This window comes from Rhipicephalus sanguineus, chromosome 2 (genome assembly GCF_013339695.2).
Source record: "Rhipicephalus sanguineus isolate Rsan-2018 chromosome 2, BIME_Rsan_1.4, whole genome shotgun sequence".
NCBI lineage: Eukaryota > Metazoa > Arthropoda > Arachnida > Ixodida > Ixodidae > Rhipicephalus > Rhipicephalus sanguineus.
Window position 1 is genome coordinate 4448962 of NC_051177.1, and position 24079 is coordinate 4473040.

General features: G+C 47.9%; 1 protein-coding gene across 1 annotated transcript in view; it reads left to right on the forward strand.

Moving 5' to 3' along the window:
• The window catches only part of LOC119382356 (fat-like cadherin-related tumor suppressor homolog), a 912235-nt gene that overhangs the window by 224183 nt on the left and 663973 nt on the right, over positions 1-24079 (forward strand). The window contains 1 exon segment of the mRNA XM_049412132.1: positions 10602-10903. Coding sequence (XP_049268089.1) covers positions 10602-10903 — 302 coding nt within the window.

The window sequence follows — 24079 nt, forward strand, 5'->3', positions numbered from 1 at the left end:
AGCAGCATGCTTTTCGCTTCGTAAGTACGCACGCGGCCAGCGCACACACTGTCAGAACTGTGGTTATCGTTTGCCACAACCGCTGTGGGCGAAACTGACGGAACTCCGAAAGTGCCGCGCGTCCAACGCCCACCAAGCGACGCTGCTTCTCGCAAATGCTGCGGACAAAACCGCGGCAGATGCGATTATAGATAGCAACAAACGACGTAGTTTTGAAGGCACGTGCGCGGCCAGCGCCGGCCGATTGAAAACGGAACTACAGTTTGCAGTAACCGGGGCCGCGCATGCAACCACGGCCGCTATTAACGCGATCATCGATAGCGACTACGAGCTCAGAAGGTACGCGGCTAACGCAGCGGTAGATTAAAGGCTATATATTAAAGACACGAAGCAGTGGTGTAGACAGTGCCCCCCCCCTTGAAATGTTTTTTTTTTTGCTATGGCATACAGAGCCCAAAATGACACTTGACCACATGTGCCTGCCCGGCCCCCACTTCAATTGACGAGGGTAGCGATGCGGGCTTGTTGGTCTGTCATGGTTCTTGGATGTGGGCGCCTTCTTCCTTCTTCCCTTCGTCCTTGTCTTTTCACGCCCACATCCAAGAGCCCCACTTCAAATCTAGGAGGTGCCTCCCCCCCCCCCCTTCCCGAATAAAATTTCTGCCTACGGCCCTGGCACGAAGCTTTTCGGCGCTCGTGTCTATCCTCGCTTGTCACTGTGGTGGAGCGGACTTCACTAATTAGTTTTCAGTTGGCCTCATGCGAAGATTTTACGCGCGCTTTCGCGGCAGCCAGCTGCGCCGTCCCTTATTGTCCGTTCACGTGTGTCCCAGAAAGGCGTACGCAAGTTCATTTGACGGAAATAAATGTTTTGTAAGTATATCGTGGTTTGAAAACAGGTTTTGCTAGTTTTTTGATGATACGAAATTTCGGGCGATATGAATATTGTCGCTGCCCCTTCAGATTTGTATCACCGAGATTCTACTGTAGTTGGGAAACCCCACCTGCCTTGTTTGTTTGGCCACTCTAAGCCATTACAAGACCGCAATGCCAATGTTTATGCTTACGGGGCTCTTCGGTGATCCAATGGTGTTCTGCAAAGAACCATTATTGGACAGAACTTTTTATTTCAAAAGACTTCCCCCTTATTTGACTGTTTCGCTTCACACGGTTCATTTTTCCACTTGTGAGCTTTTAGCTGCTCCAAAAGCTGTTTTCCCTGCTCTGAAACACGTTTTTGTCTGCTCCAGAAGCCCTTTTACCTGCTCCAAAACGCACTTTTTGCTGCTCCGAAAACCTGCTCCAAAATAGCTTCAGTCAATCACATCACTGACCATCCCTCGTTTTCCCCCGCAGGGGCGTCTGCGCAAGCAGGCGTTTGGTGTGTAGCGACACCACGGACCCGAGCTAACGGGGGGGTTTCGACCCCCTCCCACGCCTAGCCGTGCGTGGCATTGCCGTGTCCGGGGAAAAGGGGATCCTGGGGGTTGAGCCGACGCCGGGTGATTGGACCTTTAAGGCCCCCCGGCAGAAGCAACACACCCCTTTGGCCCCGGCTTCACGTAGACGGCACCCCTGGGCTGACCCACCCAGGGGAATTCGGCAGTCGCCTTTTCCTGTCTCTCTCTCCCTTCATCTTCGTCTTTCTCTCTCACTTTTAAACTTTCCTGTCTACTTCTCCCTTCTCGTTACTTCCGATTTTTCCTGGCGGCAAGGGTTAACCGTGTGTGGCTCCCAACCTTGGGTAGACCATATTAGGTTATAGTGACGGCGTACTGCCGGCGTTGCGCAGACTTTTACATGTTCTGCCACGTCCCCCTGTTGGGCTCCGTGGTGGGTGGTAGGCGCCGTTGCCGAACAAGCGACTTTTTCCATGGGACCCTCGAACCCCTCTTCCACTGATCGTGCCCCAAAAAGGGTACGCACCGATGCATCTGAATTCTTTTGGCCCAAAAACAACGACACTTTTCCGAAATACCACGTGGTTCACTGTGAACAATCATCTGAAAAAGCCAGAGCCATTTCACCTTTTCTTGTTGCTAAGTGCTTGAAAGACACCATAGGAACGGGATATAAGGCCACAAGGATGGCAAGCGGGGACCTACTCCTCGAATTAAAAGACAAGGAACAGTACCTTAATTTGTCACATCTAGTCGCGTTTGGAAACATCCCCGTCTCTGTGAGCGCGCACAGGACCATGAACACTGTCAAAGGCGTAGTGTCCGATGAGGACCTGATTGGCCTCAGCGAGGAAGAACTTCTAGATGGATGGAAAGATTCAAATGTCACTCATGTCCAAAGGATCAAGATAAGGCGCGACAACACAGAAATACTGACCAAGCATTTGATACTTACTTTTGCCTCCAGCACACTACCCGAGACCATAGAAACCGGCTACGTCAAGCTTGCTGTACGACCTTTCATACCAAACCCGCGGCGATGCTTTAAATGTCAAAGATTTGGTCACGCGTCTCAAAGCTGCCGAGGGCAGCTCACTTGTGCAAAATGCGGAACAACGGGTCATTCTGTTGATGACTGCGCTGGCGATGGGACTCACTGCGCGAACTGTGAAGGTGATCACCCTGCGTACTCCAGGGCCTGCCCGGCCTGGAAGAAAGAGAAAGAAATACTCACGATAAAAGTAAAAGAAAACATAACGTTCCGCGAAGCACGACAGCGAGTTTCATCGTCATTTCCAGCAAGAACGTCTTTTGCCGAAGTGGTGCGACGGGGGGCAGCACCACAACGGCCTATCGCGGTTGCCCGGACCACTCGCAGTGGGCCGAGGCAAACGCCACCCGCCCCCATGGTGGGAGCAGCGAAGGCTGCCCCGCCTACTCTGAATCTGACCACACCGGCGGCCACTACAAGCTCCGGCACCGTAGAGGCCAAGGAGAGCACATCGCCCTCCGGCTCGGTGGCGTCCAAGACTTCGTCACACCAGGCGAAGTCCCCACCTGCCAAGCCAGAGATCCCGGCGACTCCAGGGTCGTCGGGTCTCACGACCACGCCTCGCCAGGCGAGATCGGACAAACAAGCCAGCAGCTCGCATACGCGGGCGTCCAGTGCCTCAAACGAGGCAATGGACACAACTCCGGTGCCTCTGGTACCGAAAGAGCGGCGTAGCTCCCTGGAGCGCGCCAAGAAAACCAAAAAGCCGATAATGGGGCCCGACGACGGCCCTGCTACTTGAGCTCTAAATTTCGACCTAAACAACACCCACTTCCTTCTCGTACACACAGCACTACCTGACATCCAATATGGAAGCACAAATTATACAATGGAACGTGAGAGGACTGCTTAGAAATCTCGACGATGTCCAAGAACTCTTACACAAACATACACCAAAGGTGCTGTGTGTACAAGAAACACACTTAAAATACAAACACACGAACTTTCTACGCAGCTACATTATTTTCCGGAAGGACCGGGATGACGCCATCGCGCCATCCGGGGGTGTAGCCGTTATAGTTAATCAAGGAGTAGCATGCACACATTTACCACTTCGAACTTCCCTTGAGGCAGTGGCTGTTCGAGCGGTTCTTTTGAACAAACTCGTCACCATTTGCTCTCTCTATATACCTCCACATTACCAACTGCAAAAACATGAATTTCAGTCTTTAATAGATGAGCTCCCTGAACCTTACCTTGTACTTCGGGATTTTAATGCGCATAGCTGTCTATGGGGTGACTCCCGCTGCGACGCGCGAGGTCGTCTAATTGAACAGTTCCTTTTCTCTTCCGGCACGTGTCTCTTGAATAAAAAAGAGCCAACATACTATAGCCTTGCGAACAATACCTACTCGTCCATAGACCTCAGCATCACATCTCCATCACTTCTGCCCCTTCTAACATGGAAAGTCATTAATAATCCCTATGGAAGTGACCATTTTCCTATAGTTCTGAGCACCCCAATAGTTAATGAATGTCCTCCGCAGGTTCCCAAATGGCAAATTGACAAAGCCGATTGGGAACAGTTTCGTAAAATGGCTCTCTTAAGTTGGACCAACATGCGTGCTTTAAGCATAGATGAAGCTGTAGACTACTTTACAGATTTTTTGATTGATGCCGCAATGAAGTGTATCCCACAAACAGCTGGACTGCCTGGCAAACGACGTGTGCCATGGTGGAACACTGAGTGTCGAAACGCGCGCAAGAAACAAAATAAAGCATGGAGGCTGCTTCGGGACTCGCCGACAGCCGAGAATCTGGACAGTTTTAAAAGCATAAAGTCACAAGGCAGGAGAACTCGCCGACAGGCAAGAAGACAAAGTTGGCAGAAATTTTTATTGGGAATTAAATCATATACACAGGAGGCTAAAGTCTGGAACATGGTTAGTAGGGTAGCAGGCCGACAAGCACATTCACTTCCCCTAGTAAACATACAAGGTGACAGCTTGGAAGACCAGGCGAACTTCCTAGGTGCACACTTCGAACAGGTGTCGAGCTCGTCACACTACACGGAAGCTTTCCAACGATACAAAACAAGAATCGAAAAAGAGAAACTAGAGCGTAAATCCGCCAAACACGAAGCATACAATGAACCTTTCTGCATAGCTGAGCTACAAGCATCGCTTAATTGCTCCAATAATTCCGCCCCAGGCTCCGACCGTGTTGTATATGAAATGTTGAAACACCTGCCATCCGAAACACAAAAAACCCTCCTTTCCCTATATAATACTGTTTGGTTTTCCGGTGAGATCCCCTCGGCCTGGAAAGAAGCCATTATTATTCCTATTCTAAAACAGGGCAAGGACCCATCCTCCGTTGCGAGCTACAGGCCCATTGCACTGACAAGCTGCCTGTGTAAACTTTTTGAAAAGATGATAAACCGCCGACTGATACATTTACTCGAAGCAAACAAATCACTTGACCCATACCAGTGCGGTTTTTGAGAGGGTAGATCTACCTCTGACCACCTTATCCGTATCGAGGCACAAATTCGCGACGCTTTTGTTCACAAGCAATTCTTCCTTTCGGTGTTCCTCGATATGGAAAAGGCCTACGACACCACATGGCGCTTTGGAATATTAAGAGACCTATCCCACTTAGGTGTCCGAGGAAAGATGTTGACCATAATCGAAAGCTATTTGTCCAATCGCACGTTCCGTGTTAGAGTGGGTAATGTCTTGTCCCGAATATTTGTCCAGGAAACTGGAGTGCCGCAAGGTGGTGTCCTGAGTTGCACACTGTTTATTATAAAAATGAATTCCCTACGTCTGTGTATTCCACGGAATATGTTTTATTGCACTTATGTGGATGACGTGCAGATCAGTTTTAAATCTTGCAACCTTTCAATGTGCGAGCGGCAGGTGCAACTTGGTTTGAACAAGGTAACCAAATGGGCAGACGAGAACGGGTTCAGCCTTAACCCGCAAAAAAGTACTTGCGTATTATTCTCAAGAAAGAGAGGCCTCCATCCCGATCCGGACATTGAGCTGCATGGTCAGCGGCTACCTGTGAAAACGGAGTATAAATTCCTCGGCGTAATTCTAGACACGAAACTAAACTTCATATCACACATAAAGTATATAAAGAACAAGTGCTTAAAAACCATGAATATTTAAAGGTATTGTCACGCACTACGTGGGGTAGTGACAAGAAGTGTCTGATGAATCTTTGTAAAAGCCTCATACGCACGCGCCTAGATTATGGGGCGATAATATATCAGTCTGCGACACCAAGCGCGTTGAAGATGCTTGACCCTGTCCACCACTCGGGTATTCGTCTTTCTACGGGTGCTTTTCGCACCAGCCCCGTGGAAAGCCTCTACGTCGAATCGAACGAGTGGTCGCTCCACCTGCAGCGATCCTACATGTCGTTTCTATACTATCTCAAAGTGAACGCAGACAAGGAACACCCCTCACACCCCACAATAAATGATTTATCTAGTTCTGCCCTTTTCGACCACCGTCCCTCGGTGCGACAGCCCTACTCACTTCGTGTGAGGGGCTTAGCTGAGGAAACGGGTGTGCCACTTTTCGAACACTGTCTATTGGCTCCCGCTGCACAACTACCGCCGTGGCGGTGGCAGCTGATAGACTGCGATCTTTCCTTCATGGAAGTAACGAAACACGCGCCTATTGCACATATCCGTACATACTTCCTAGAACTACAACACAAATACACTTGTGCAGAATTCTTTACAGACGCCTCAAAGTCCGATACTTCTGTGTCTTACGCAGCCGTTGGGCCATCCTTTACGGATTCCGGTATTCTACACCCTGAATCAAGTATCTTCACGGCAGAAGCTTACGCGATACTTGCGGCCGTTAAACACATTCATCAATTAAAACTACAAAAGGCAGTTATTTACACAGATTCTCTAAGCGTGGTAAAAGCTTTAAAAACTCTGAAAAGACACAAAAACCCCATCTTTGTCTCGCTCTATTCTCTTTTAAGCACGATCTACGCACTTGAACAACATGTCGTAGTGTGCTGGGTGCCAGGGCACCGCGAGATTCAAGGCAACGTGTTAGCGGACCAGCTAGCAGCATCTGCCCACGAAAACAGTCACAATACATCGTTAGCTATTCCCCCATTAGACCTAAAACACTTCCTGAAAAGAAAGCTCAGAGCCTTTTGGCAGACCACATGGGATACGCATACACGAAATAAGCTACACGTTGTCAAACCGCATCTGGGTAATTGGCCGCCAGTATCGAAATCACGCCACACAGAAGTTACACTCTGCAGACTTAGGATTGGTCACACATACAGTACACACACACACCTTCTGTCCGGTGGCGAGCCACCTTTGTGTGATAGATGTGGCCAGCCACTCACTGTCCTTCACATCATTATCCAGTGCAAGGAACTCGACGCTATCAGAAAAAAGCACTTTTCATTTCCCTACCAACAGCAATTTCCACTTCATCCTTCAATGTTCATCGGTAGGGACCCGCTTTTTACATACCAGTCATTGTCTGCATTTTTAAACGATGTACAGAGTTTTCATGTCATATATCAAGGTGATCCATAGCACGGCCTCTAAACAGAGGTCGCTGCTGCGGTGAATACGTTAAAGATAGCACTTGCCTCGCGGCCCTTGGACTCAAGGGCATTGACGAGGCAGTGGTGCTGATGTCATATCTTCATAGTTTTATTCTTGCGACCACTTGTCATTAATTCCACTGCACATATTTCACGTCACTCTCATGATTTTAATATATATATATGTTTTACCCGCCTTTAGCGCGAGGAATTTTAAGGCCCCTATACAGCTACTTACCGCAACCATTGTTCACATCCTTGTCTCATGAACTGGCGCTCTTTGGCCATCAATTGGCCCTTGCGCCATTAAACACCACATATCATCATCATCATCATCCCTCGTTTTCCCTGACACTTCGTCGGCGGCACTGCGGAAAGCCGAAGAATGCGTGTCGAAACGTGAAAACTAACAGCAGCACACGATCGTGCCACCTGCGTGGGCGCTGCATACATCCGTTGCCCCAAGGAACAGTGGCGGCGCAGTGAAGCGGACTTACAGGCCCGCGCCCAGGCACGCCACGAACGCTCAACATAAATTTTTGTTTCTCGCCTAAAACAAAAAACACTTCGATTAAACTTTCACAAATAAATCTCCTTTGTTTACTCTTCCCAACGAGACCAAGCATGCATTTTTACTTGGACTGCATCACCACTCTACATGTGCCTGAACGTGGGGCATTTCACACATTTTTCAATGTTTGCGCCCCTTCCACTTCGAAACTACTCGGTCATCGACTTCAATACTTTTTTGACACGCTTACTGCCAGCTATCCAGCCATGTGATATAGTACTATTTTGTCTGTAATGTTCGTAGAATTTTTAAAAAATAATCAAAATGGACGCAGAATTGCAGCATTGCTTCACCACAAAGCACATCGTGAGACAAAGTAGTGGTCGTCAATGGGCGATAATAAGATAGTGCCATTCCTTTTCAAGTAAACAGCAGATATTTACGGCGTTCCGTAAAGTATTGTATTTTTTAGAGTATTTTTTCGCAACCTATATTTCACCCACTACGGCAAAATTCAAATCACTGTAACAGACAAGAAAATTTTTTTTCCAAAAAATACTTTCCGAGGGCAAATAGTGCACTGATATGAACGTCCACAATTTTTTACAATACAATTGGAGAGGGTCGAGCGCAATGTCTAGGACGTTTGGCGTGGAATGACCCAATGCTTAAAGCTTTTTTGAACCCATAGCATTCGCGACTTTTAAGTGCACCAATCAAGCACAGCAGTACATAGGTCGCGGGCATTGAAAAAAATGTGCCGTAGAGCCAAAAAGAGAAGCGCCTCCATCAACTGCTGGTACTGCTTGAACAATTTTCACTGTTTGCTGTCAGGAGTGCTGCTGCTGGTTGGAATAGCGGCCCTTACATCAAGCATCAACACTTCCATGTGCATGCATGCTTTGTTGTCTGATACTCAATACTTCTGGCCACTATTCAGCAGTGTTTGATTCAAGGTGAAGTTTCAGTATTAGCACACCTTTACTTGTCTTTTTACGTTTGCTTCATACCTCTGGTGCAACACATTCATGTTGTGCAGCAGACACTCGTTAAACATACCCTGAAGGGACTAAGAAAATATGGCCCATTTAACGGGAGTTTCATTTACTGAGAGGTGAACTGGGTTGCATCATTCAGGTATGAAACCAGTCATATTAGAGACAGTTGTTCCACTTAAGCAGCAATTCTGTATAAGAGATTTTTGTTTACTCGCAGTCTACTGTACTCACCTTCCGCAATTGTGGGTGTTTAGCTCGTGATGGGACTTATTGATGCATGAACATCACGTAATGTCAACGAATGTCAAGGAACATCAGGGGTGAGCACCAAGGCATGGCGAGCGTCAAGCAGCCAAAATTGGGGCAAGTATGTGCTCAAGCGTTTTGGATACTACCAGCACTGCGGCTTGCTTGCTTGCTTCTTCACCGTCTTTTCTTCACTACATTGACCTCTGGGGAATAGCAGAGCCATCCTGGCTAGTTAAAGTGTTGTTGGTATGGCGGTGTCGCAAGAGGCCTTGACACAACTCACATGGACAATGTCTTGACCATGACAATGCAACACTGTGTCAAAGCCTCATAATGGATGAGAGAACTCAAAGTGAAGATGTGGCAGAACTCATGGTGTCGGGCCACTAGTTTTGAGCCGAGGTTCTCAAGCTGGGTCCTGCAAAACCCAGGCCAGAGAGCTTTGGTTGTATTTAGAGAAGCCATTGCACACCCACATTGCACATGGGGTGTGTGTGAGAAGCGAGACATATGTGTGGTAGCAGCACCAGCTGCACTTGTGACTTGCAGTCACCATAAAATTTGTGCCATTTGCAGGCCCACAGTGCTGGTAAGTCATGAGTATAGACTTGGTTCATTTCATTCAATGAAGCCATAGCGCTGAAGAGGACAGGACCATGTCCTGTCCTCTTCATTGGTTCCGGTGTTTTCACTGCTATGGCTTCGTTGAATGCCGGTAATTCATGCTTGCAAGCACACTTTATAATATGTGCAAGGAAATCAATGTGGAAATTCTACTACACGAGATAAAATACATATTGGCAGTTTAAATGGCATCAACAAACACATGGGGCATGTTACTTGTGGCTCACGGTGCATCAGTGCTCGTGTGGCACAGTTTTCAGACACACTGATTTGTCACAGCACTCTCGGTTTTGTGATGAAAACGTGCAATGAGCACTTTGATACATGCAAAAAGCATTACTTCATGCATGAGCATTATGTTTATCCTGAAGATTGTAGGGTCTCTCACATACTCGAGGAACACTGGACACAGTTCACACAGTAGTAAATCAACAAAAGGACATTTATCAGCACCTTTTACTCAACATATGGATAACTAAATAACAATAAATAAACACAATGAAATGGCAATATAACACACATGCAACAACATAAAACACCATGTGACCCTAATGCGGCATCACAGACGTTCAACTTACCATGGTAGGGAGCCTGCGGGGACGGTCCGTGAAATCGCTCCACAGACCTCATGTGCAAGTCAGTCGTCCACCAGCCGCGCCAATCACCAACGAGAACAAGCACCGTTCCTCATGGGCCTTGTTAACCCTGCCACCATGCAGCACCACCGTGAGAACACATCTCTCGCACGGCAGTGACTGTGCTAACTGCGTTAATATGTCTCGCAATGAAGCCGGCTGGCGGGAGGACACACGGGTGCCATGAAGCATAAACAATTTTACAGGTGGTATGATTTCCCCACAAGACAGGTGTATTGATGGCAATTTCATGGTGTTTTCTTTTCGTTGTTTTTTTGCATGAAATGAAATGGGTCTTTGTTAAAGCTGTGCGAATTGCAAAATTTTGAATCGGAGTGCGAATTCATATTGATTGAATTTTAAATGCTCTGTTGGAAGTGTTTGATTCACTTTCCATTTTACTGAGCCCTCCATTTTATTTTCTCTGTGGATTTAGTACTACTATATACTGTATGTCAGGTGTCGTCAACTCGCTTCAGGCAAGTTTCCCAAGAAAAACTAGAAAACTCGAACATATAAATTTAGTAGACACCCTGTAGTACACTAATTTTGCATGAGTGTTGGAAAATTCACAAAAGTGATGAACTGCAGGTGCTGTGAGCTTGGTACAGCCCTTGGACCGGGAGCAGCAAGATGAACACAACTTCACAGTGGCGGTGTGGGACCATGGACAGCCCCAACATTTTGCACAGCAGCCGGCCACTGTCAGCATCCATGTGTCAGACGTCAATGACAGCCCTCCCCGATTTGAGCATGAGCTGTACAATACGACACTCCTGCTGCCCACATACATTGGCGTACGTGTGGCACAAGTGGCCGCCCATGATCCGGACTTAGAAGGACCCAGCCTGCGCTACTCTCTGGTGGCTGGGGACCACGAAGGCCATTTTGAGGTAATCATTGTTTTCAATTCACTGCGGGGCATGATCTCCACTTTACCTTGTCCTGCGTGAGCTGGTCCCATTTGTTCCCATCTACGGTCCGTCACTCCTTAGTGTCCTTGGCATTAGATGCCCAGGTCACGGAGTAAGAATCCTTGAGGAGGCAAAACTGTGCTCGCCTAATAAAGTCATGGAATCAGGCACGGCACTGACGCGCCCTCTGTCATTGAGTGTCCGCTAGCGGAAGAGAGAAAAACGCGCGCCGTGCTCTCCGACGAAGCTCGCCGGTTCAAGGCCATTCGGTGCCGATTCGCCATTTGTGCTTTACACCCCATTAAGTGTGTCTCTTGTGCGTCCTCGGCGGCTCCATATTTATTGGTACATTAACGGGAAAAACGACGTCACATACAGGAAAATTACCTCTGTGATATATCTTGTAGAATGCAAAATCTATAATTTTTGATAACGTGAACTCGATAGGTGAGGTACAATTTTTAAGGCAACAGCCTAGCCTCATCAAACGCGAAAACTGACCCTCGGTGTTTGCGTCCCGCGTCGGCGTCGTCAATATGAGTGGTGCAAAAAATCATCATCACGTGATGATGTCACTGTTATGAGTGAAGTGCGCGAGTGTGGTGCGTCCGATGGTTGGAGCAGCAAAAATGCTGAGGACGACGTACAACGTGCTCCTTGCGCGAGCGCGCCAAACATCGGAGCATGGAAAAAAAAAAACGCAAAATAAGGAAATCGCCGAGAGCCACTGCGCCGAAAAAGAAAAAGAAGAAGAGCTGTGCGGGTGGTCCGAAGAACGTGGCTAGGGTGCGGAGTGCGAGCTTGTCGGGCACTTGTATCCGGACTCTGAAGGCGTCCACCTAGCCGGCGCAGGCCTGCACGCGGACCTGGCGACCATTCTACCGGCGTGGCTATTGCGGAGGTCCCGGCATGGCGTGGTTATGGTGCTCGGGCGGGAGACAACACTGCCGATGACGGCATCCACCGGGAGCGGAAGTGAGCCGTCGGGCTGAGGGCCCGAGCTTGGAGACTTCCACCACCGCGTCCTCCTCACCTGACTGCTTATGTGTCCAACCCGTTGGTGAGCCGTACTACTCTGTTTCCACATCAGGACTCTCCTGACGACAGTAGGGTGTGGACTTGCACAACTTTTAGGCTTATGATAAGATTCCCTTGTTTAAGGAGAACTCTACGTCTTTGTGGTCAGGCTGACGTTTGTTGGTTTATGCTTTGTTGATTCTAGTGTTTCCCTTTCAATTATTTTTTTTTTGTGTGTGCAAATATATTTTCATTTGCCTGAAAACCGAACGCTCACCTCAGTCTCTTATTCAAGAATAGTATTGCACAGCTGATTCAACTGGCTTTATTAAACGAACCTGTCACAGTCGCCACATGGCATTATCATCACGTCACAGATCGCCAAAATTTGTGACGTCTTCATGACATCACGTTGACGTCACATGACATACAGGCAACTGCTGATTTTTCGGACGCCCAATTTTCCGGACATGCTCGAAAATTCGGACGCTTTCACGGCACCATCAACAGCCCCATAGACGTCAATGTATTAGAACGTCCAAAATTCCGGACGCTGAAACTATTCCGTGTCGATTTTTCGGACTTTCTGCCCAAACTGCAGGTCCGAAAGGCATTATTTGAAGCCCCCACCTCTGCCGCGTCTGTCATCTCGTAGGTTTGAACCGGCGCTTTCGCGAGGCGATCTGTTTGCAACAGTAGCAGAGTCTGAAAGTCAGCTTTGCCGCAATACCGAAGCTCAAAGGGGCCGCTTGTCATGAGTAAAGGGGCACGGGACGCGTGCCGGATGGCGGAATGCATCGATGGTGTGCCAGGAATGGAAAAGTACTCGATGGTGTGCACTCCCACCACGTCCACGCACTCCATTGGCCGGGGGAAGGCGCGTGCCACGCGACCCGAGCTGAGGTGAGGGAACCCCAGAGAACAAGCAGTTATTGTTCGGTGGAGTTGGAAAAGACCAAGGTAGTGGAAGCCAGCATAGCACCCACAACTGGAACAGCAGGGCCCAGTTCTGGAGGCAGCGTTGCGAGAGGCCTGGGAGGGTGGCCGTTGGCCTTGGTGTCTACCGAGCGAGGCTCCCCGGGCTTGCGGCAGCCTCATCACAGCAGTTCTCAGGGCACCTGCGGCACTACCCCAGCTCGACAAGAAAATGGCAACCCACCGACAATCCCCGGAGAGCCACGTCGGAAGTCGGATTCAGTGGCACTGAGGGGAGGCCGAGAGTTAGGCCTAAGCGGGCGAGACTGACGATGTCAACGAATGATCGAAGTATCGGCAATGAAGTCGACCAGTGAGGAGGCTGACCAATGACGACGACTCCAAAACGTTGACAGCTTCGACGACAGGAAAGGGCGTCGACGTTGGCAGCGAATCAAGGCAGCGAGCACCATGAACCATAAGAATGTTCGATTGGTATCGCGACTGACTGAGAGGCCACGGTGGCCAGACTTTTGAGTCAGGAGGAGCTAAGCGTAGCTCGAATGTTTTGTAGTGTTAGTTAGTGAGTGCGCACTAGCATCGCATTTTCTAATTCTACTTTTTGTTGTAGATTTTGGGTGTGTGAATTTTTGTTTGCCGTGGTATGTCAGATAAAGTGTGTTCGCCGTGATACCACATTCTCCCGACTCTCCCTCTCTCTCTCCAAATTTCATTCCACATTGCAAGCGCTCCCGAGATACGTGACACCGCTGTCATGGCGCCGTGCGGCGATGGTACGGATAAGCAGCGGAAATGCACGGAGGCGTGATGGCAGCAGCTGGCAAACGCACCACTGCGGCTTAATCGCTGACAACCCTTACGATAAGCATCTTCAGTGAACTGCTCTGCTCGGTAGTGCATGTGGCCTAGCGCAGTTGCCTGCGTACCACACGCATTTAATAGGCGAGAACCCAAATGCGCCGCACCGCCATTCCTGCTGCCTCTTTGTGCGAGACCGCTAAGTGCGCCGCACGGACGCGTTGCCTTCACGGACGAAAGCAGCTCGCCATTGCCGTGCCCGTGTGCGGTCAGGAACAAAGTGTGCACCACGAACCCTTTCATGATAAATGCGTGCGTACGATACAGCAACAGTACAGTGACGGCGTCAGCTTAGTTGGCGATGTGCTTCACACAACTAGAAACGATCGGCTTGACACGGCAGCAAATGCTGCGTATCGGCGGAGATATGGCGATGTGTGCGCGCATTGTTTACATGCGCACACGCATGCGGGAAAGCCAAACGAGTCGCCCGCTCTTCTGCCACAATCTGTGTTCCGCGTCATCGTTTCCAAACGCTCCATGTGAGAGAGCCGTTATCAGCGGCGCTCATCACGAGATGCAAAAGTGGTGGTTGGCATGTACATAGTTAAAGGAGTGGTGACAGAAAATTTGTGAACCTCTGTTTTTTGCTCTTAATTAAAGGGACACTAAAGAGCCAAACGATTTTTCTCGCATTAGTAAAGTAGTCTTCTACGATACCAAAAACACCACGCTTGCTGCGAGAAGACGCTTAATAAGCGAGAAAACGCGCAAAAAGAAAATACAGGGGGCAACGCCACCTTGGAATTCCCGCACCATTTGCCGTGACGTCACATATTTTTGACAGCGCCTGCTTGGGCCTACGTAGTTCCTAATCGGTTAAATGGAAGTACATTATCCTCTGAGGGGGCCAGAGACTTGACATAACGAGTTTGTGGAAATTTTGTCGAGCCAGTGGCGCTAAAACACGTTAAATGCTCTTTGAAATCTTTTACGTCACGAATTACAAAGTTCGGCGAGAAATTTAAAAATGAATGGTTTTCTCCTCTAATAATAAACCTATGGTGGTGAAATAAACTACACAAGAGTTCTCCGAGCACACTTTATCAATCTAAACCAATTCATTGTTTCTCTTTAGTGTCCCTCTAATGTCTACTGACTTGATAATAGTGGCAACGAAACTCATTTGCCCCAGTGCGAGACGCGTGCGTCCCTAGTAAGCCACGATGAATAGCGCTCGCGTGTGCGTCCCGAGTAAGCCACGATGCCATGCACGATGCCGACGCAGCTTCTGTTCTGCAAGTCGGCTTGACAGCAAAACGCACTCTCCGTAGAGGCTCGTGACGTCTAGGCATATCGGTAGCGAGAAAGTGCGACGGCGATTCATCGGCGAACGTCGTCTGTTCCAGAAACGCTGCTGATAGCTCGTTTCAAGCATCGCACGGCACGTAAGGAAAGCAATGTTCAGTAATAACTACATGCGTGCCGCTAAAATGTCTGTCCCTTCCGTTTCTGGACATTGCGGAATGAAATCTGGGATCGCTAGCAGTAGATATGGAACAATATCGAATTTTCCTTGCTTCGCGTTTATGGAAGAGCACGCGAATGGTGGGAACGCGTTGACACTTTTCCTCAGATATACTTTATCCATGGATCTTCATCCAGAAGAGCTTTTTCTTAATTCCTTCCACCAGCACGTCCGAGTTTGTAATCACTCTGCGCTAAATACCCCGTAAAAGGCCCTGCCCTTTTGAGCTCACTAGCTAGGGTTCCAATTCGAATTTTTCGCTTGCTTTTATAAAAATGTCATCTCATTAATAACAGCATATCTCCTGGTCGGAGCAGCCGCAAATGCGCAGCTGTCAGTAGCGGGCCCGTCGCTGACGGCCCACAGTGAAGCGGCTACGCCATGTTACACGTCCGCCCCTCGCTTTCGAGGGTCAATAGCTGACGGTTAAAAAAACTCAGTTTTGCTGAAGGGCGAAGCAATGAATGCGATACCAACAAATTTTATGGTTAAACGAAGTAAGGCTAGCAGCTAACGCTTTTGGATCCGATCTCGTGTAACTGAACAAAACGCTGGTTTAAGGGAATATGGCCGCTCCAGGAACCGAAGTGTTTTTGTGCTCTTAGTTCTCTAAACGCGAAGTAAGCGTTGAGAGCACAGCAAATTCACGAGCCGTCTCCTGATGCCTCGAGATTGCGCGCGCGCAAGCGACTGCGCCCTTCGAACGATGCGCCCCCCCCCTCCGCTCCACTGGCGTCCCTTCGTGCTCCTTACGAAAGACGGGCGGAGCGTTTCCTCTCTGTTTGATAAGCAATCTATGGCAGGCCCGCACGCGGGAAGATGTTATCTCATGCGCTCTCCGTGCGACGGAGACAGACGGCCATCTAGTTTAATCTCCGCTTCAGCCGCGTTCGTTGCCAGCGCTCGCGAGCTTTTACCCGCGGCTAGAATGAGCGTGGTCATGTTATTAATTTGGACTTTATACGGAAAATTACGGCAACGGTGACGGCAGAAATCAGCCGAGACTTTCCATATAATTGCTATCACAATAAAAAAAAATTGTGGAGCCATTTCACTCTGTGAAGTGGATGATAAGCGAAGCTGTATTCCCCGCATGACACAGAGGTGACTTGGTGAAGGACAGTTTGGTATGTAAGGCCAGGTTGTTAACGGCCAGGCTGTTAACGTTCAATACGCAATATTAATGCGAGAGCCTTAGATGCTTGCCAAAGTCACATCCTCTGGGAATGCGAGGGCCTTCCCCCACCCAGAGAGCTTCTGCCAGCTCCCTCCGAAACGACATGGGAGACCTTAATACGGTCCCCTGACGAAAAATTGCAGAAAGCAGTCATTGCATGGGCAGAAGAGGTCGCCGCAGACAAGCGACCAGCTCCAAACCCATGAAATTTCTTTTTAATAAAGTTGTATCCTCCTCCTTTATCAAACACGAAAATTGACCGTCGGCGGCGTCAGTCGATTGATGCGAAAAATAATCATCATGTGATGTCGTCATCATCACGTCATAGATCGTCAAAACTTGTGACGTCATCATGGCGTCATATATCGTGATGTCATGTGATGACGTCATCACATGACATCGTCGCTTTACACTGCTTCCGTGATCGGTGCGCTGATCATGGAGCTAGCGCAAAGCCAGGTGAGGTGCAGAAAAGCTTGCAGAGAGGGAGGGGCAGGATCAACCCGTCGATCGAGAAGAAAAAGAACCTGGCTTTCGCCTTGGAGTTTTCTTAGGGGAATGCATTAGGGACAGTGTGGCTCTCTGCCATTGAGGCACTGCTGTACATCATGGCGTTTGTCTACCACGCCTGCTGATAACCACGTAGATGTATTTAGAGTGTTATTTCATAAATTGCAATTTTATTGACCCTGTCTTCTGTTTATTTGCTAGTGTCGAAAATAATCGCCGAAGGGTTTAATTCAGAACACTCAACTGCATGAGCCCTTCTTTTTCATTAGCGAGTGAAGTATGGAGTTCTCCTGAGATGATTTTTTCCACGTGATTTGCAATGAATCGAAATATTTCTAGCCTTCATAAGAGCCCCATAATAATATTCAAGTGTTTGAATGTTAATGCAATATGCTTCTGTAGTGCACTCCAGGATGTAAAATTTGCTGCTCCAGAGTGCTCCCAGATGCAAAATTATCTGCTCCAAAGTGCTCCAAAACGGAAATTTTGCTGCTCCAAAAATTGCTCCAAATCAAAAGTCCTCGGTAGCATCACTGAGGAAGCAGTGAAATCACAACATTGGTGCTCTGTAACAGTGTTCATGCGTAACATGCAAGTGACGTGACGTTCGCTTTACTGACTCGTATTTATATCAGGCAATGCCACATTCTCAAGGCATACCAATCACACGTACGCACGTCGGAGGGCCGAAGCTGTTATCTGTCCACTACGCAATATGATCCCGGCAGCAGAGAGCTTTAGTTCGTCGTCTGTAGGCTTCCTAACGTTTGCGGGTACCTGGTTACCGGAGCTGTTGACGGCTGCAGCAGTAGCAGCAACTGCGGAGCCCGTAGAGACATCTAGTGGCATTTTGTCCAACTACAATAATTTTTTTTCTATTTTTTTCTGTCGTGTTGCTGTTCTTGTCGGAAAAAAAAAAGCAATGAGAATACTGTGAGTTGCTAATTATCTCACCGCTAATGCTTTACACAGAATCAGTAAGCAGGTAAGTCGCTGCGATGTTATATTGTAGGTCTCGTTAGGCTATGCATCATCAGGTGTTGCTACCAGCGTTGTCCGTCTTGTACACGCCTCCGGTAACCCGGCCAGAACTCGTGACGTACGTGGTATCCGCTCGATGACCTCATCGTCTTTTGCTTCTATTTCTGATTCGGCACTTTCACGAACTTCAAAACTCAATTAAAATACTTTTTAGGCTGTATGTGTGGCTGATATTGTACAGATGGCACCTATATGCACCCATTAGTGTGATTCGACAGTCAGATTGTGTCCGAATTTTTGTGTCACCACTCCTTTAATAGTTAAGCGGGGTTCGCGGCAGGTACCAAATGTATTCACAAGAGCCTGGGCGCGCACCAAAATGCCTGATAATGGTACTGGGAAGCATTAAAGCTACTTTGGACGTGGCTGTGGCAATTTGACCGCTTGAGCAGAATAAAAAAGCATGAATTTGTTTTTTTCGGACTGCCCGATTTTTTGGACGATTTCGCAGTCCCTAGAGGGTCCGAAAAATCGGACGTTGACTGTACTTGCTTTGCACTGCCTCCGTGATAGGAGGCAGTGCAAAAGTACTTCTTCTTGAGTACTACTTCTTGAGGGACAGTGGTAAATCGTTTGTCATGATTTGGGAATGTCTGCTGGTAGATTTCCTTTTTACAAGTGCGCTCCTCTGTCAGTGATTGTCCTACGTACTTATACCCTTGTACAAACTCTAAGAGTTTTATTGTCAGTCGTCAGCTCTTTCTTTTTCACTAGGCTAGTAACCATAATTTTTGTCTTTCGCAAATTCATATTCATGTCTACTTTAGTACTTTCTAGGTTTTGCTCTTGGATCACTTTTTGTGACCAAGAGCACTATGTTGTCATCTGCAAATTGTAGGTTGCCCAGATATTCTCTTAGTCTTTATTCCCGTTGCTTCCCAATCTAGTGATTTGAACACTTCTAAGCGTGCACTGAACAGCATGGGAGAGATTGCATCTATCTTTTCTCTATTGCAATTTTATTGCTTTTCTTGTAAAGAAGCAAAGCAGCTGTGCAGTCTGTAGATGTCGGCAAAGGTATGTATGTATGTTTGAAGTCGTGGGGTATGTCTCGTGGTCAAAAAGCAAAGGACCCAATCACGGTGTAAGAATACTTTAGGTGTTGACACTCGCCGGGACGGAGAGTGCAAGGACGTAGTGTTCGCTATGGTACATGCACCGGCTGCACCTCTGTAAGAGGCGTTGCGATGTGAGACCCAGTGCAAAGAGGCGGAGGTGCAGCCGGAGGCATGTTTTTTTCTTCTTCTTCTATTGGCTAACAAAGCCTATAAAGCGGCGTTAGCGAAGTTGCTGTCAGTTATGTTTCAAGCCTGTGTTTTGTCATGCTGCAGTGTATACGAAGGTGTGAACTTGAATTTCTGTATTATATTGTACGAACGAAAGAGGAGGGATTCATCGAGGGCTGATATGTTTTGTTAGACATAATCTAATGAAACCTCAGAATGGCTGACAATTGGGCATGTTGTTTCATGATCCAAAGTGTTGAATTGCACAAACAGCACAGGAACTAAAGCGCTCCGTGTGTTGTCGTCTCTTCCTTTAGTCCCTGTGCTGTTTGCTCAATTCAACACTTTGGCTAATGAAACCATTGTTGGTTTAATTAGATTGTATTATCTATGTGTTACAACGGTCACCCGACGTCGTCGACAAGGAATCACAAGCTTGTTGCTTGTTGGACGTTCAGTACGCAAGCAATCTGGAGTAGGAAACAAAATAAGCTCTGCACATCAATGCACAAAATACTAACAATGACGAAAGAAAAGCAAATAGTACGCATGTATTTAAGATAGATAAGTGGCTACAGCACCACATGAGTAGAAAGACATTAATTAATTGAGAAATCAGGATAGTGCGTCAATCACCAATTCGCTAACACTCCAAAATCACATTCTTAACGTTGGCATACGGATGACCATGAGCATAATTGAGTGAGAGGGATAGCTAAGGTGATCTCATACGGCTTGTCCACCTGCAGGACGCTGAGCCGTGGTCCGTCAAGGGCAGCAGAAACACGCGTCTTTTTCTTCACCTAACCACTACCACCACCACCGCCCACCCACCTGCAGTTTTTTCCATGGGAAACGTCTTTTATTCTTAGCCGGTGCATCACGATGTTTATATCTAGTTCATGGAACACTGTTCCGGGGGCCTTCAACGACACCTCGTTGCCACCGGTACAGGCCATATACAGTCGAGCCCGTATATATCGAACTCGAAGGGGACTGCAAAATAGTTTGATATATCGAGAATTCGAAATACAAAATATGCATATTTAAGGCTTAAATTAAAGCACTGCAGGCCTCGACAAAGTTTTCGGAAATCGTAAAAAGCGCGAACATGATGATTTGCTCACATCTGCTCAAGAACACAGTGACAACTTCTTCTTTTGCAAGTTACTGCACTTTATTTCGCATGAAAATAGTCGGCAAACTTGTCTTCCTTGTTGCACGCTGTGAATTCATCAAGTTATCATCAATATCATTGAAGCTTTCCAAATAAGCAAATTCAGCACCTTCGGCCACAACAGCAGTGATCGACGCTGAACGCCGATGCAAGCTCTGTAGCGCGGCAAAGGGTTTAGCGGTGGCAGCAGTGGCATTGGCATCTTCAAACCGCACGGGTCCATTTCCGCAGCACCGGCAACGTCAGCTATGATCTTGGCATCGATGCAGTCAGAAACAGCTACGTCGTTATCTGCACCGATGGAGTCGCTCGCTGTGCTCCCGTCCGATATGACGCAAAATTCACTGATGCACCGTATGCCGTAGTCAGCGGTCATGACCAAGGAGGATTTTATGTATCCTCCTTGGTCATGACGCACCCAAAGTCGTCACCTGGCACCAAGGCCCACAAGGAAACTGTGCACGACTGCGCTTTACTTGACGTCGCTCCAGGCACCGGTCATCATTTTTATCGCTACGAGCGGGACAATGTTTAGCTCGACTTCCGAATGATGATTTATTAAGAACGAAGCGAGAAGTACACAAGTCCACATGCTGCAAAAGACAACGACAACCCTACACAAAGAAACATTTCTCCACCGTCGACACGTTGGCGATAGCGATGACACTTCTGGCTTTGTAGAAGGCAACCGTTGCTTTGGCGAGAAATACGAAAAAAAGCGTAGCCTCTGAGACGTGCGTTTTAAAACCGAAAACAGAAAAAATACGTCACGAGATTGCGGATCTCGAAGGCTATGCTTTTCGGGCCCGCATGCCATCGTGCGCAAACAAACAAGGAAGGGAATGTGAAGATTAGAGAGTTTTAGCAGGTTACGGAAATACGGTACACATATATGGTAAGGCAGTACGGTAGCGTTCCTCCTTTCCCGCTGGTTGTGCTTTTGCCGCTGCCCGTTCCAGTAACTATGCTTACCCCAAACGACAGGTGTCTCGTTGACAATGCGTAGGCTCATGACCAACAATGAGGCGTGACAACCCCACAGTAATTTTTGAAAAAGCGTTTGTGGTGTAGGGGTGCCTTCACCGGCAAAAGGTCTCCGACCTAGAAAGGAGGAGCAGTACCGTCATACAGTAGCGTATTTGCGTGCCGTATTTCCGTAACTAGCTAAAACTCTCTATTACTACGCGGCTGCCGAGTCACTTCACATTCTCATTTTGAAAAACACTATGCCCGCGCGTTAAAACCTGCGGTTCACGCATCAAATGTACCGGTGCAGTGACAGGCGCTGCGCAACGGACTAGATCAACACAGTGGTATAATACCGCCTTTTCGTCACCTGCACGCGACAAGGGATCGGAACTTGTTAGAACGCGGCCGAAAAATGATCAATATTTGTTAGGAAAAATGCACTTTCTGGGCTTCGGCGCGGCGCAGCGTTCGTTATAGCGGATGTTTCGCTGTGCGGGAGTTCTATATATGTGCGCACCAGCCCCATACTTTTGCATGGGAAATTCAAGGGGATTTCGCAACTGTTCGATATAGCCAATAATTCGATGTATTCATGTTCGATATATCCGGGATCGACTGTAGACACAAAGGACAAAGCATCAGTGGCCAGCGTTTGAAGACGAACACCCCCTTCAGTGCTTCCCGGCTCAAAAAATATAATCCCTTCATGCCTGTCTTCGCTACATCGGTGTTTTTCCAGTACAGTCAGACCACGTTAATATGTACCCACTTTAAACGTACTAACGGTTAAAACGTAGTTGCGATGGATTCCCAACCGAGTCTCATAGAGCCTATGCATTGGCTGACCGCTTTAGCTGTAATGGTTCATCCTATGCCTTCTGGTTAGTGCGTACCGCGATAACTTTTTTTGTGCCATAAAATTTTATTGCACCACTGAACTTGCTGATGCCACAATGTGCCAAAAAGGTTTTCCGTCTTTTCGAGAAATGCGGAGATCGGTCGATCAGTGAATTGCGACTTCCGATCGATTGCATCAATACCTTTGCAGATCGGGAAAGAGCCAAGGCGAGGTGGCAGCCACCGACGAATGCGTCAGTATGACTTATTGCCAACAAGCTTATCACAATAAGTATTGGCCTCAAGATCTTTGAGTGGCGCCCTCTCGCGTGTGACGTCAGAGAGGGGACTCGGGTGCCACTCTTCGTGCGCGCGTTCGCTATGTGAGGGCTGCTCGACGCTGCCGGCCAGTCTCTCCTGCTCGAGTTATTGAAACATTAGTCGGCATTGCTTATAAAACAATTTGTACTGAATGTTCAAGCAAAATGCCCAGCGAAATCGAGCGGAGTTGCCATCAGGAGCACGTTGTGTGTCGACTGCTCCTGGTGTCGTCTGCTAGCCGTCATGTGTGCAGCTGCATGTATGGTGACGATTTCTTTTCGCGACTGTCCTATGGCTGTGGCACACTCAAAATGACTTTCCGGCCCATTTTCGATCACTGATTTCATCGTTCTGGCTTCGGCTACTGTGTCTGCGTTAAAGCGCAATATACGTATACCGCGTGCTGCGCATGTTCGGTTGCCAAGCCTGCTCCTTCGATTCAATTCGTTTGTTCGGAGTTTTAAGCGCATCACAAGCGACGTGTGATGTCATTCAAATAAATTAAATTGTCGTTACAAGCAACAACCTTTTTAAATCCAAGTTTTCAGCAGCTGCCCTGTAAGCGTGTCGTAAGTACTGTTAAACCTGGATGTAACGAACCTGCATGTAACGAATTCCTGGATTTAACGAATTTTTTTCAATCCCCAATACCATCCCCATAGAAGCCCATTATTTGTGACCTCCATGTAACGAAGGTGTTGCGGTAATTCACCTGAATGTAACGAATTTGCGGCACTGATCGTTTATTATTTTGAGTCGTAACATTACTAAAATCTTGTATGTACAACGCGTAAGTTTTGTGATACGAAAATTAAGAATACACGGGGGTGACTGCGCGTAGAACGCATACCATTGCAGCAGGCAAGTGCGTGCCGCGATGATGATACAAGCGTCGCTAGAATAGCTTGTGCCGCTTAGCGGCAAATGGAGTTTCCTTGTTGCAAAGCCTTCGAGATGGTAATGCGGCGCGCCATCACGAAGGCCACGCTATGCAGCTTTTGCTTGCGAGTTGCGACGTCTGGTGGCGCTACTGTGCCGAACGGGTGAACGAAGCGGTGAGGCGGGTAGGTCGTGTCCTCCCTTGTTAGGCCTCTCAGCTGCTCTCGCTGTGACAATGAGCTCCGTGCCGAGAAAGAGCAAGGTTTTGTCTTTTGAAGAAAATTTTGCGATTGTAAATGCGGTTTCTGCGGGTGAGAAAAAAAAGGACGTTGCTGTGCAATTTAATATCCCACCAGCTCCCTGTCGACGATATTGAGTGCGAAGGACGGCATCCGCGAGGCAACGGAGTCGGGCACGGGCTAAAAGAAGAAAAGACTGAAGAAGTCAACCTACGCTGATGGGGACAAGGCCGTCTTCAAAATTATATACATACATGCCCAATCATGTTTGTATTGTCCGTTTGGTTTGGGTGCCAGGTCATACTGGAATAACTCTAAATGAAGCAGCGGACACATTGGCGACAGCATCAATCCAGGGCCCGGTCCTGAAGATTCTAAGGCCCTCCTCCCAAAATGCTATCGCACGATTTCGATATTTTTGTATTCGAGAGAAACACACAAAATCTTCTGTTCTAAACGGGGTAGATTTTCAGTACCTTAGGTTTCCATGGCATAGCTCA